We start from the raw sequence: 12,118 nt of genomic DNA, 5'->3' as shown, positions 1-12,118 counted from the left end.
TATCAGGGAAATCATATGATAATTGTCTTTCTCTGGTTGAGTTATTTCACTCAGCATAATACCCTTTATTCCATCCACGTCGTCACAAATGGCAAGATTTCATTTCTTTTGATGGCCGCATAGTATTCCATTGTATATATATACCACATCTTCTTTATCCATTCATCTGTTGATGGACATCTAGGTTCCTTCCATAGTTTGGCTACTGTGGCCATTGCTGCTATAAACATTTGGGTGCTTGTGCCCCTTTGGATCACCACATTTGTATCCTTAGGGTAAATACCCGGTAGTGTGATTTCTGGGTCATAGGGTAGCTCTATTTTCAACTTTTTGAGGAACCTCCATGCTGTTTTCCAGAGTGGCCGCACTAGCTTGCATTCCCACCAACAGTGTAGGAGGGTTCCCCTAAGAAAGATATCTTTATAACCTCGGTTATTTCCCTGGTGTTTCATGTGTCTCTGCTGTCATTCATTCATGCATTACTTTATTTATTCCACAGTTATTTTGAAGCATTTCTGGGGCGAGCATTATTCTAGATCTAAGAGTATAGAAGCGAATACACCAGGCATGGTCCTGCCTTCATGGACTTCACACCCTAATGAAGGACACAGAATAAATCAAGTAACAAACAATAAATTTCTCAGAAATAAGGGTGATATGGTTTAAAAAAAAAAAAAAGTTTCGAGGTGAGGGACAGCATCAGGAAAGACCTCAGAGAGGACCTGATATTTGAGCTAAATTCTGAAGGTTGAGAAGGAACCATGTGGCGATATGGGAAAGAACATTCCAGGCGGAGGAGGGAGAGGTGTGAAGATGGCAAGAGACTCAAAGCTTACGTGCATTAAGGTTCGTGTAACTGGAAGAGAGGGAAAGAGAAGGAGAGAGAAGTGAGTATTGAGGAAGGATGGACAGGCGCAAGGGGCACATCATTCAGGTTATTTCTGGCTACACGTTAGAATCACACGAGAGCTTAGAGCTATCCATGCTGAGCCCCACTTCAGAATGTGTGATTGATACACATTTAAAACGCTTCCCAGGTGTTTTACTGAATCCCAGAATTAAGGACCATTGACAAAGGATCTCAAGACCAGGGAATTCGAGTTTTATTCTAAATGCCATAAGAAAGCATGCATTTAGGGGCACCTGGGTGGCTCAGTGGGTTAAGCTGCTGCCTTCAGCTCAGGTCATGATCTCAGGGTCCTGGGATCGAGCCCTGCATCGGGCTTTCTGCTCAGCGGGAAGCCTGCTTCCCTCCCATCCCTTCTGCCTGCCTCTCTGCCTGCTTGTGATCTTTCTCTGTCAAATAAATAAACAAAATCTTTAAAAAAACAAAAAAGAGCACGCATTTAGAGTTGAGACAGGCAATTACCTGGTCTGATGTCTTTCCATGAAGAACTTTAATGTGCTTATAACAAAAATCTGAACATTGACAGTTAAGACAAGTTTTTATTAATTTGTGGTCCTCTGTTCTAATATAATTCTTTTCTTCTTTTTTTTTTTAAATATCAGCTATAACCCTTCTTCTGAGAACTTGTCTATATAAAGGTTGTTATTAAATTATGCCCAAGAGTGACCTTCTACAAACTCTCAAATTTCAAATCCTTTTCCACAGGGGGTGCCTGGGTGGCTCAGTCAGTTAAGCGTCTGTCTTTGGTTCAGGTCGTGATCCCAGAGTCTTGGGATCGAGCCCCACGTGGGGCTCCCTGCCCAGCAGAGAGCCTGCTTCTCCCTCTTCCTCTGCCTGCCACTCAGCCTACTTGTGCTCTCTCTCTCTGTCTTTTCGTCAAATAAATAATTTTTTAAAAAAAATCCTTTTCCACAGTTCCCCTTGAATTGTTTTTGCTTCCCATGAGCCATCTCCAGAGTAATCAGATGTTTCTGAAGTTGTGATTCTTAGGTAGAAATCCAGACTGTCATCAAGCTCTCTGACCAGCCCTGAGAACGATATAAAAAGAGCCTAATTTGCTTATTCTGCCTATTCTTGTTCTGCTCCATGTCATCCTAAGGGATTTGGGGGTTTTGTTTTTGTGTTTGTTTTGTTTGAATTGGTGGCATACCATGACCTCTTATTTCTGCAGCCCTCCTTGTCACGATCACTGTGTTAGTGGACCTTGTGCTACCCTTTGGCCTGCTGTAGGTCCAGTCATTCACAGCTGAAAATCCACTACAGCAGCTGAATTTGAACCATCCGTGACCGGGGGTTCATCTGTCTACCTTGGCTCCTAGTTTTTGAAGTATCTGGGAGAGTCAGCCTGGGAAAGCAAACGCCATGCCCTGCCTGTCCCCGAACAGTTGAATCCAATTAGCCCCAGCTGCCCCGGGTTGTTTACCTAATGGAAGACTCAGCACCCCAGCTGTGTCCAGGGACCAGGCACACTTGCACTTCCCAACTGCTCCAGAGAGGAAGCCATGCACACGAGAGCCAGTCAACACCAGCAGATGTTTTCTGAATGAAATCCACTCAGCTGTGTCTAGAGGGTAGACCCTTCTCATGGCAGCCTTATCACCTGTTTCAAGAGGTATACTCATTTTCCTCTTCCTCCTGGGAACGGGTACAAATAGTTACACAGATGGCTCTGTCTGTGGCCCATTGAGCTGTGAATTAATTAGTAGATTATGGTTCTAGTACTGTGATTAACCCTACTCCTCTTGTGGAATAATTGTTGGAAATTTAGCTCTTCTTTTTTGGGGCTATTTGGATATGTCCTAGAATTTTGTAGCCCACACCATCCAGCTTATCACAAAATGATAAACTAATAAATGCAGTCGGTGAGGATGGAGACTTTTCCATTTGAGTGAAAAATTCCCTTTGGGCCAATTGTATGTCACTGATCAATGTCAATATTTCAAATTCGAATACTTGGAATGACATTTAGGATTGATCTTCATTCCAGTATGAATTAATAATTTATTGTTGAAAGCAGTATATAGGTAGCATCTTAGTTCCTTTTGATTTCTGTTTTTTTTTAATAAAATAGGATCTACGAATATTAGTGAAGCCAGTAATAAAATATTGATTATTGAATTAAGCCAGTCTTTAGAAAATATATGTAAGTGAACAATGTGGGTACTTTTAAGGTAGTATTTCACTAAAGCTTTTTTTTTTTCTTTTTTCATTTCAGCTAGTGCTAAAATGAAAAATTCTACAAAATTCTGAAACTCAGGGCAACTGTGGGATTCCCACAGAGGACAAGTCCCACTGAGGGGGAGCTTACAGACCAATAGCAGATGACATGAGAAAACTCCTTATCATGAGAAAAGGAGGAAAATGCAACTAACAGGACATTTGACATCCATCGAACTACCAAAAAATATAAAGCCACAGGAAAGGAAGTTTAAAATTGCCGCTTTTAAAATATTCAGAAAGTAAAATAAAATAAAATACTCAGAAAGATAAAGAGTAGAATCCATAATACAAGGGCAGGTCATTTTGGAGGAGGGACGCCAGTGGATTTCTAAAAGAGCTAAAAAGAAAATCTAGAAAGGAAAAATACAGTAATGCAAAGCATTTCAAAAAAGCAATAGTTGGGTTCAATCCTAGAGTAGATCCTGGAGAGAGAGTTCATAAATGGATAAAATGAGTGAGAAGTGAGAAAGGGAAGTCGGTGAGTGAAGGCCATTCACTGGGTGACAGTGTCTGTGAAGGGTGGAGAAGAGCTTCCCTGGAGAGAAGTGTGGGATCAAGGAAGAGACTGATTCATTCTTTAAAAAAAAAAGGGGGGGTCGGGGTGGTTGGGAAATATATCGAGAGAGATATGAGATATTGAAAAGTGGATTTGGGGGGCAGTAGGGAGGATCCCTAAGGGCCTAGGTGGAAGGATTAACTGGAAGTGAATGAGGATGAAATAGATTTGAAGATATTTCAGTGGGGAATAGAGGGGGAATGTTTACAAGTACATAATTAAGAAGCCTCCCTGCTGTGTCAGATAGGGAGACTGTAGGGGATAAGCAGGGAGAGATAAAAGGTGAAGGTTTAAAAAAGAGCATTGAGGGGGGCGCCTGGGTGGCTCAGTGGGTTAAATAAAGCCTCTGTGTTTGGCTCAGGTCATGATCCCAGGGGCCTGGGATCAAGCCCCACATCAGGCTCTCTGCTCAGCAGGGAGCCTTCTTCTTCCTCTCTTTCTCTCTGCCTGCCTCTCTGCCTACTTGTGACTTCTCTCTGTCAAATAAATAAATAAAATCTTAAAAAAAAAAAAAGAGCATTAAGGAACTGCGAGGGGAAGTTGAGCAGAAGCAGGTAAAAGGAAGGCCTAAGAACATTGACAGCCCACCTGGCATGCATCATGAATGTGATATGGTACCCAGCACCCCACATCTGAATGGGTGAAAGATTGTGGGACTCATCCACAAATACCGCAGAAAAGATGCGAGAAAATAACAGGAGAAAAAAGAGAATAGGAAGTACCAGGGAGAGTGATTTGAGAGACCAGAGGAAAGAAGGTTCTGTAGTCTAATTTCAATATTGCTGACCATAGTTACTGTTAGAAACCTTTTGCTTATCGTGAGTTAGAAGAGTGTTTCCTACTTAAGCTAGAAGTCAGCTAGTAATTCTAGCCTATTTTCAGAGAACAGAGCAATACTGCTCCCTACAACCCGAAATCCTATTACTTCGAGTCAGGTTGCCATGAGTCAGAGTTTTTAGGCTTCAGCTTCCTTTGTTGACAAGCATTAAATTGTCTGTTGGGTAAGGAGGTTTTATCGTGCATACCCACCATACATATATTGTAGATTAAGAACTGCGTAATGTCCTCTAGCTGTGATTCTTATACCAACAAAAATTCCCGCCTGTGAGAGGGGGAAAATTCTGGAGTCTGGGTCAACTTGGGACAGGGTAGCCAGCTAAGTAGCACTCCCCTCATCAATAAATGTCATTCCTGTCACCTGGAGTTGCTGATGATTTTTAGACCATTGAAATTAGTTATAGTGACAGAAATGTTGAACAGAAGGAGAGGCTTTTTAATTAAGTTGAAATTGAACATTTAAGATGAATTTACAGGGAATTTCTGGTAAGTGCAGTGTTAATAGCTCACCCCTGGGCCCTATTAAAGGACTTGAAGCCTGTCACTCTAGGTCACCAGTCAAAGCCCACTGGAGAGAGCAGTAATCAAAGACTTTCTCTGCCTGACATCAGGGGCAGAAGGTTTCTCTATGACGGTAGATTTACTTTGAATATAGGGGTGTCCATAGTTCAAAAAGTACCTTGAAGTAGAGCTGATTGGTGATTTAAAACCAAGAATTCAGAGAACGGCCTTTTGTAACACTTTGTCACTTTCCCAATCCCATTCATGTTGTTACTTCATTTCATAACATTCTTATTTATTCAACATCTTTCTTGAAAGATTCCCCCCCAAACCTACTGTATGTGTTTATTTATCCTAAGGGACTAACTATGATAAGGGTGACAAATTAATCTTATTATGACCTTTTCACAGTTACTCAGCAGTGAAAAAACTATGAACAAAATCTAGAAATGGTTTTCCAGTAACGTGACCTATTAATGGATGTCACGACTCCAACTCAGATAATGGGTCATGTTAATAAGAGAGATGGCGGTGGTATTTTTTTTTTTTTTCTGCTGCTGCAAAGGTAGATGAAAAGCGCTAACTGGACAGCAGGCAATGTGCTGAAGTATCTCTTTTCCATTGATTGTGTTCAGGGGCATTGTTCAGTCAGAAGAGAAGCTTGTCATCAGTGCGTCATGGGCAAAAGATGATGACATCAGCAGACTCCTGAAATCTCTGCCAAACTGGGTGAACATGGCTCAGCCCAAACAGCTGAGGCCAAAGAGAGAAGAGGAAGAAGATTTCATAAGGTAACAGATTTCTTTCCTATGTTGTATTAAACATTGGGAGTAAAAACATCTGTTTAGCCAGCTCCTCCTTACATGAAATTTGGGGCAATTCTAAATATCAAGCAGCAATGAACTCAATTAATAAAGTCTGTTTCTATCCTAACACACCTCATTTCCCATGTAAATATGCCTGGTACTCAAAATTTTAGAACGGGTGCACCTGGGTGGCTCAGTGGGTTAAGCGTCTGCTTTTGGCTCAGGTCATGATCCCAGGGTCCTGGGATCGAGCCCCGCATTGGGCTCCCTGCTCAGTGGAGAGCCTGCTTCCTCCCTCTCTCTGCCTGCCTCTCTGCCTACTTGATCTCTCTCTCTCTGTCAAATAAATAAATAAATAAAATCTTTTAAAAAAATTTTAAAGGGATTAATATGGATCAAATTTAGAGAATTGTTAAATCAAGTTAAAATATCTTTTAATTTGTAGGTCATTTTTCCCTCTAAGGGGAAGCATGTGATTTACTCATTAACGCATTTATTTATTCAGCAAAGCTGTATTGACCTTATGTGCCATACCTTGGAAAGATGACAATTAATGACAGAAAGTTCTTGCCCATACAGAGTCTTTTAAAATTGTTCTTAGCAATTACAGTTCCTAGAACTGTTAGTGCAACTTTCTGGAAATATAAATGAGCTTCTCATGTTTGTTCAAATGCATTGTATTATCTCTGATTGTTTCCTACTTATTTTGAGAGAAGTAAGGTCTCAACTTTATCACTCAACATTTAACTTTGTACAGTTTAAATTATTTACATAGCCATGACACTGTGGCCTTATTCAATGATACTACTCATTTTCACATGGCCACAGTGAAATATTTCACCTCTGTCACTGTAGAGCTGTGTAAAGTAGGGAGAAAAATGAAGTAGTACTTTATGAAGTAAAAATGAAGTAGTACATTAAAGAAAAATGAAGTAGTACATTAAAATTAGGTTTAACCTTACTGCTTTTTGCCTATCCAAGTGAATGAATAAATAGTAAAAATAAAATCAGAGCACTTTAGGGGCACCTGGGTGGCTCAGTGGGTTAAGCCTCTGCCTTCTGCTCAGGTCATGATCTCGGGGTCCTGATATCAAGCCCTGCCTCGGGCTCTCTGCTCAGCGGGGAGCCTGCTTCCCTCCCACCCCTTCTGCCTGCCTCTCTGCCTGCTTGTGATCTCTGTCTGTCAAATAAATAAATAAAATCTTAAAAAAAAAAATCAGAGCACTTTAAAGAAGCAAAGATCAAAAAAGGAATAAAGAAAGTAATGGCCAGTATTTTACTTTTAACTTATCATACAACTGTGGGCTCATCTTTTTCTCAGAATGTGGGTTGTAACTGTAGGTAAATAGGTTTTTGCTGCTCACAAAGTTACCTGTATTCATACATGAATGATAGTGCCACGTTTTTCCAGCCTTTTATTATGAAAATTTGTTAGAGTACCATTTAATACCATATAAAAATTGTGAAACTCACAAATTCACCTATAATTTAACTATATATATATATGTATATATATATATATAGAGAGAGAGAGAGAGAGAGAGAGAGTTCACTTTTTAGATTAACAGACTTTATTTTGAGGGGGGAGAGTTTTAGTTTACAGAAAGTATTGAGCAAAAAGTATAGTGTTCCCATTATGTGCTCTTACCCACCACATTCAATGTCCTGTGTTTTTAACATCTTGCATTAAGTGTGGTACATGTGTTATACTTGATGAGCTAATATTGATACATTATTATCAGTTGAAGTCTATAATTTACATTAGGGTTTATTCTTCCTGTTGTACATTCTGTGGGTCTTGACAAAGATAAATGGATGTATCATCTCAGTATCATTCAGATTCAGTTGCGCTGCCCTAGAACTCTTCTGTGTTCCCCATAGTCATCCCTGCCTTCCTTTCCCCAAAGCCCTGCCAACTGCCGATTGATTTCTTTTTACCATCTCCATAGTTTTGCCTTTTCCAGAATAGCTTAGAGTTGGAATCACATGTGACCTTTTCAGATTGGCTTCTTGTGCTTAAAATTACGCACTTAAGATTCCTTCCATGTCTTTTTGTGGCCTCTTTTTTTAATCCCCGAGTGATACTCCATTATAGAGATGTACTATGGTTTGTTTAATCCATTCACCAGTAGAAGGACATTTTGATTGCTCCCAAGTTCCGGCAATTATAAATAAAGGTGCTCTAAACACTCATGTATAGGTTTTTGTGTGGATGTAAGTTTTTATTCATTTTCATTCATTTGGGTAAATACTAAAGAATGTGATTGCCAGATCGTGTATTAAGAGTATATTTCGTTTTGTAAGACATTGTCACTATTTTCCAAAGTGGTTCTATTTTGCATTCCCACCGGCAGTGAATGAGAGTTCCTGTTGCTCCCCATCCTCTCTAGCATTTGGTGCTAATGTTGCGGAGTTGGTACATTCTAACAGGTGTGTAGTGAAGTCTCATTGTTTTAATTTGTATTTCCCTAATGGCATATGATGTTGAACATCATCTTTTCATATGCTTATTTGATATTTGTATATATATTTTTGTTGAGATACTGCTCATTTTTTAATTGGGCTGTGTTTTCTTATTGTTGAGTTTTAAGAGTTCTTTGTATGTTTTGGATGCTGTCCTCCATCTGATATGTATTTTGCAAAGATTTTCTCCCAGTCAGAGACTTACCTTTTCATTCTCTTCACAGCTTCTTTTGTAGAACAAATGTTTTACATTTTAATGAAGTCCAGCTTACTGGATTTTTTTTCTTTATGGGTTGTACTTTTCTGCTTTCTGGTTTTAATTGACTATTTTATATGATTCTACTTTCTCCCCTCTCTTAGCATATAAATTATACTTCTTTTTTACCTTTTTTAGTGGTTTCTCTAGAGTTTGCAATATACATTTATAACTAATTCAAATCCACTTAACATCAGCCCACTAAAACAGGTAATGCAAGTACCATAGAACAAAGTGTTCCTAATTCTCCCCTTCCATCCCTTATAATGTTGTTGTCATTCATGTATTTCATTTATCCATAAGCAATAATCACTCCGTATAATGCTGCTATTATTCTTTTGAACAAATTCTTATCTGATAGATCAGTGAGGAGTAAGAGAAATAAAAGATTTTATTATTCCTCCTCTAATGCTCTTCCTTACCTAATGTAGAGCCAAATTTCTGAACTAAGTAATTTTCCTTTGCCCTAAAGAACTTTTTTTAACATCTTCTGTAAGGCAGGTCCGCTAGTGACAAATTCCCCCATTTTTTAATTGGCTTGTTAAATGATTCGTAATTTGGGCAGCATCCCATTGCACAAGTAGCTCCCAAATTCCCTCAATTTTTGTTTGCCAGAAAAAGTATTTATTTCTCCTTCGCTTTTGAAAAATAATTTTGTAGGGCACAAAATTCTAGGTTGGTGATTGTTTTAACACTTTAAATATTTCAGTCCACTATTCTTGCTTCCATGGTTTTTGAAGAGAAGTCTAATGTAACTTTTATCTTTGTTCTTCAGTTAGTAACTTTTTGCCTCAAGCTTCTTTCAAGATTTTATTCTTTGTTTTTTATTTTGGGCCATTTGAATATCATATGCCTAGGTGTAGGGAAGTGTGTGTGTGTGTGTGTGTGTGTGTGTGTGTGATGTTTGGTGTACTCTGAGTTTCCTAGATCTGTAATTTGATATCTGTCATTGGTGTGGGGAAATTCAGTCATTATTTCTTCAAATATTTCTCCTGTTCCTTTTTCTCCTTCTTCTCCTTCTGGTATTCCCTTTGTCCAAATACTATACCTCCTTTAATTATTCCTACAGTTCTTGGATATTCTGTTGTCTTTTCATTCTTTTTTTCTCTTTGGATTTCAATTTTGGAAGTTTCTATTGACATTTCTTCTAGCTCACTGATTCTTTCCTTGATTATGCCCTGTGTATTGATAAGCTCATCAAAAATAGTTTTCATTTCTGTTGTGATGTGTTTGATTTCCAGAATTTCCTTGTGATTCTTTCTTAGAGTTTCTCTTTCTCTGTTTACATTACCTATAGTTTATTTTTTATTAAAAATTTATATTTTAGTTTGAGCATAGGTCAAAGGCACAGCTTGGTAAATTTTCATACTTTTTATTGTGTAATCTATACCCAGAAGGCATAGCAACAAGGAGCCTTCTCATGCTTCCTGCTACTAGTTACTACTTGCATCTCTAAAAGTTGCCCTCATCTGACTTCTAAACACAGAGATTAATTGAATCTGTTTTTGGATTTTATATAAATGAAATCAAGCACTTATGTATTCTTTTATGACTGGCTTCATTTGTTTCACATTCTGTTGGCAAGATTCTTCCATATTGTTGTGTATAGGTTCCCATTACTCTATAGTCTGTATTAAATTGTGTGTGTGTGTGTGTGTGTGTGTGTTTATATGTGTAGACATTCATTTATTCTGCTGATAGGCATAAGTTGGAACTGTTTCATATAGTGTTGCTATGTATATTCTACTACATGTATTTTGGTAGCCATACATATATATTTCTGTTGCTTATATTCTCAGAGTAGAATTGCTGGGTCATAGGGTATGCATATGTTCACTTGAGGTACACGGCGCCAAACAGTTTTCTAGAGTGGCGGTGAGAATTTATATTCACAGCAGTATATGAGAGTTCCAGTTGCTCCATATCTCATCTGTACTTGATATTTCCCATTTTTTAAATTTTAGCCGCCCTGTAGGTTCGTATAAGTCTCTCATTGTGCCTTATTATGCAATTCTCTCATGACTAATGAAATTGAGCACCTTTTAAAGCACTTTATGTATTTATTGGCCATTTGTAATGGCCTTTTGTAATATATTTGGTCATATCTGTTGCCCATTTTCACTAAAGTAGTCTGTCTTCTCCCTACTGATTTGTAGGCGTTCTTTAAATATCAGGATGCAGCTCCTTTGTTAGAGGTAGATTGATACTTAGAAATCTGTAAGTATACCTAAGTCCTAGAGATTTTTTCTCGAAAATTTTTTTGTGCTGAATATATTTTTCTCTTTAAGTGTATCCATTTAATCATATCTATAACCTGAAGAGTTTTATTAGAAACAATTTCTAGAGGATAAATTATTTTTTCCCAACTTTTCAGATTACTTTAAATGAATGTAAATCTTCCTGTTTCCTCGGCTTATTATTATGTAACTTCTTAATTGTCTTCTATGCTTGCAAAGAGATTTTCAGTTAGTTTTATTAGTATCTCCGGTAGCTTAAAGGGATGGGCTTCTAGCCCTATTCCAAAAAAGAGAATGCCAATCCCAAGAGCTGCATATCAGTGTATCACCTCATGCTTCCAATATAGAAAAGCTAGATTAGGTCCCTCACTTTCTTATTCCTGCTTTCCTCACTGAGGCATATCACCTTTCACCTTAAATTTGAAGGTAAAACAACTTATACATACATTTTTAAAAATTTTTGGTGAATTACAATATAGATGAAGTCAAGTGTAACCTAAGGTATATAACTCAGTGATATGTTATATATGATTATACCCACGGAATCACCTCTCAGATCAAAATACAGAACTCTCCTAGCACCCAGACAGCCCACCCTCAAGGTAACCACTGTTCTGACTTTGATCACCATAGATCAGATTGAGTATCCCCAAATTTTATATAAGTTTAATCATAGTATGGGATTTATTTTGCTGAACATTATGCCCAAGAGATGGGTCCATGCTTTGGCATGTAGACATAGTTTGAAAACAAATTATATTTACTTTAACAATAGAAAAATAACTTTTTCAGTCTGTTCTGTTTTGTGATTCTTTCCTCTTAATCTTTCACATTCTCTCTCCTGATTATACGTTCAAAGCGAGGATAAGTAGGAGAGAACACCCTTCATTGATATGCCAGTGTGGTAGAGTTGACAGAGCCTTGATTGAGCACGTTAGAGTACCATACAGCATGGCAGGAGCCAAAAAGACTGAAAAGTCACACTCCCCTCCTATAATTAGTTTTTAAAGCTCAGAGGGCTATTTGGCACATGGATGAATATAGAATCCATTGCCCTTTGCATTGAATAAAGGTTATGTTCCCTTCATTACTAAATGAGGCCCTTTCCTCTTGTTTTTTTAGCTAAAAAATAAAGTATGTTATTTCCAGGCTTAACTTTGAATAGAGGGGGAAAAAATAGGTCAAGCCAGGGTTTTAATAGAAAAAGGAAAAATAGCAAATATCCTTTTGTTCCCCAGGAAGCTGAAAGCAGGCGTTGTAGCCCATTGTCTTTGCACCTGTCATATATATGTATATATTTATCCTTTTGAGATCAATGAATGTCCACTGATAAAA

The 12,118-nt window shown here is 38.1% G+C and overlaps 1 protein-coding gene across 4 annotated transcripts in view; it reads left to right on the top strand.

The window, feature by feature from the left end:
- The window catches only part of EXOC4 (exocyst complex component 4), a 726,477-nt gene that overhangs the window by 580,970 nt on the left and 133,389 nt on the right, over positions 1-12,118 (top strand). For all 4 annotated transcript variants that reach the window (XM_032868997.1, XM_032869003.1, XM_032869014.1 and 1 more), the window contains exon 13: positions 5,657-5,812. In XM_032868997.1, the coding sequence (XP_032724888.1) occupies positions 5,657-5,812 (156 nt within the window). The remainder of the gene's footprint in view (positions 1-5,656; positions 5,813-12,118) is intronic.

Source organism: Lontra canadensis, unplaced genomic scaffold, assembly GCF_010015895.1.
Source record: "Lontra canadensis isolate GAN:19392208 unplaced genomic scaffold, GSC_riverotter_1.0 scaffold2, whole genome shotgun sequence".
NCBI classification, from domain to species: Eukaryota; Metazoa; Chordata; class Mammalia; order Carnivora; family Mustelidae; genus Lontra; species Lontra canadensis.
The sequence above is the reverse complement of the archived record's forward strand: the minus strand, read 5'-3'. Positions and strand labels throughout refer to the sequence as shown.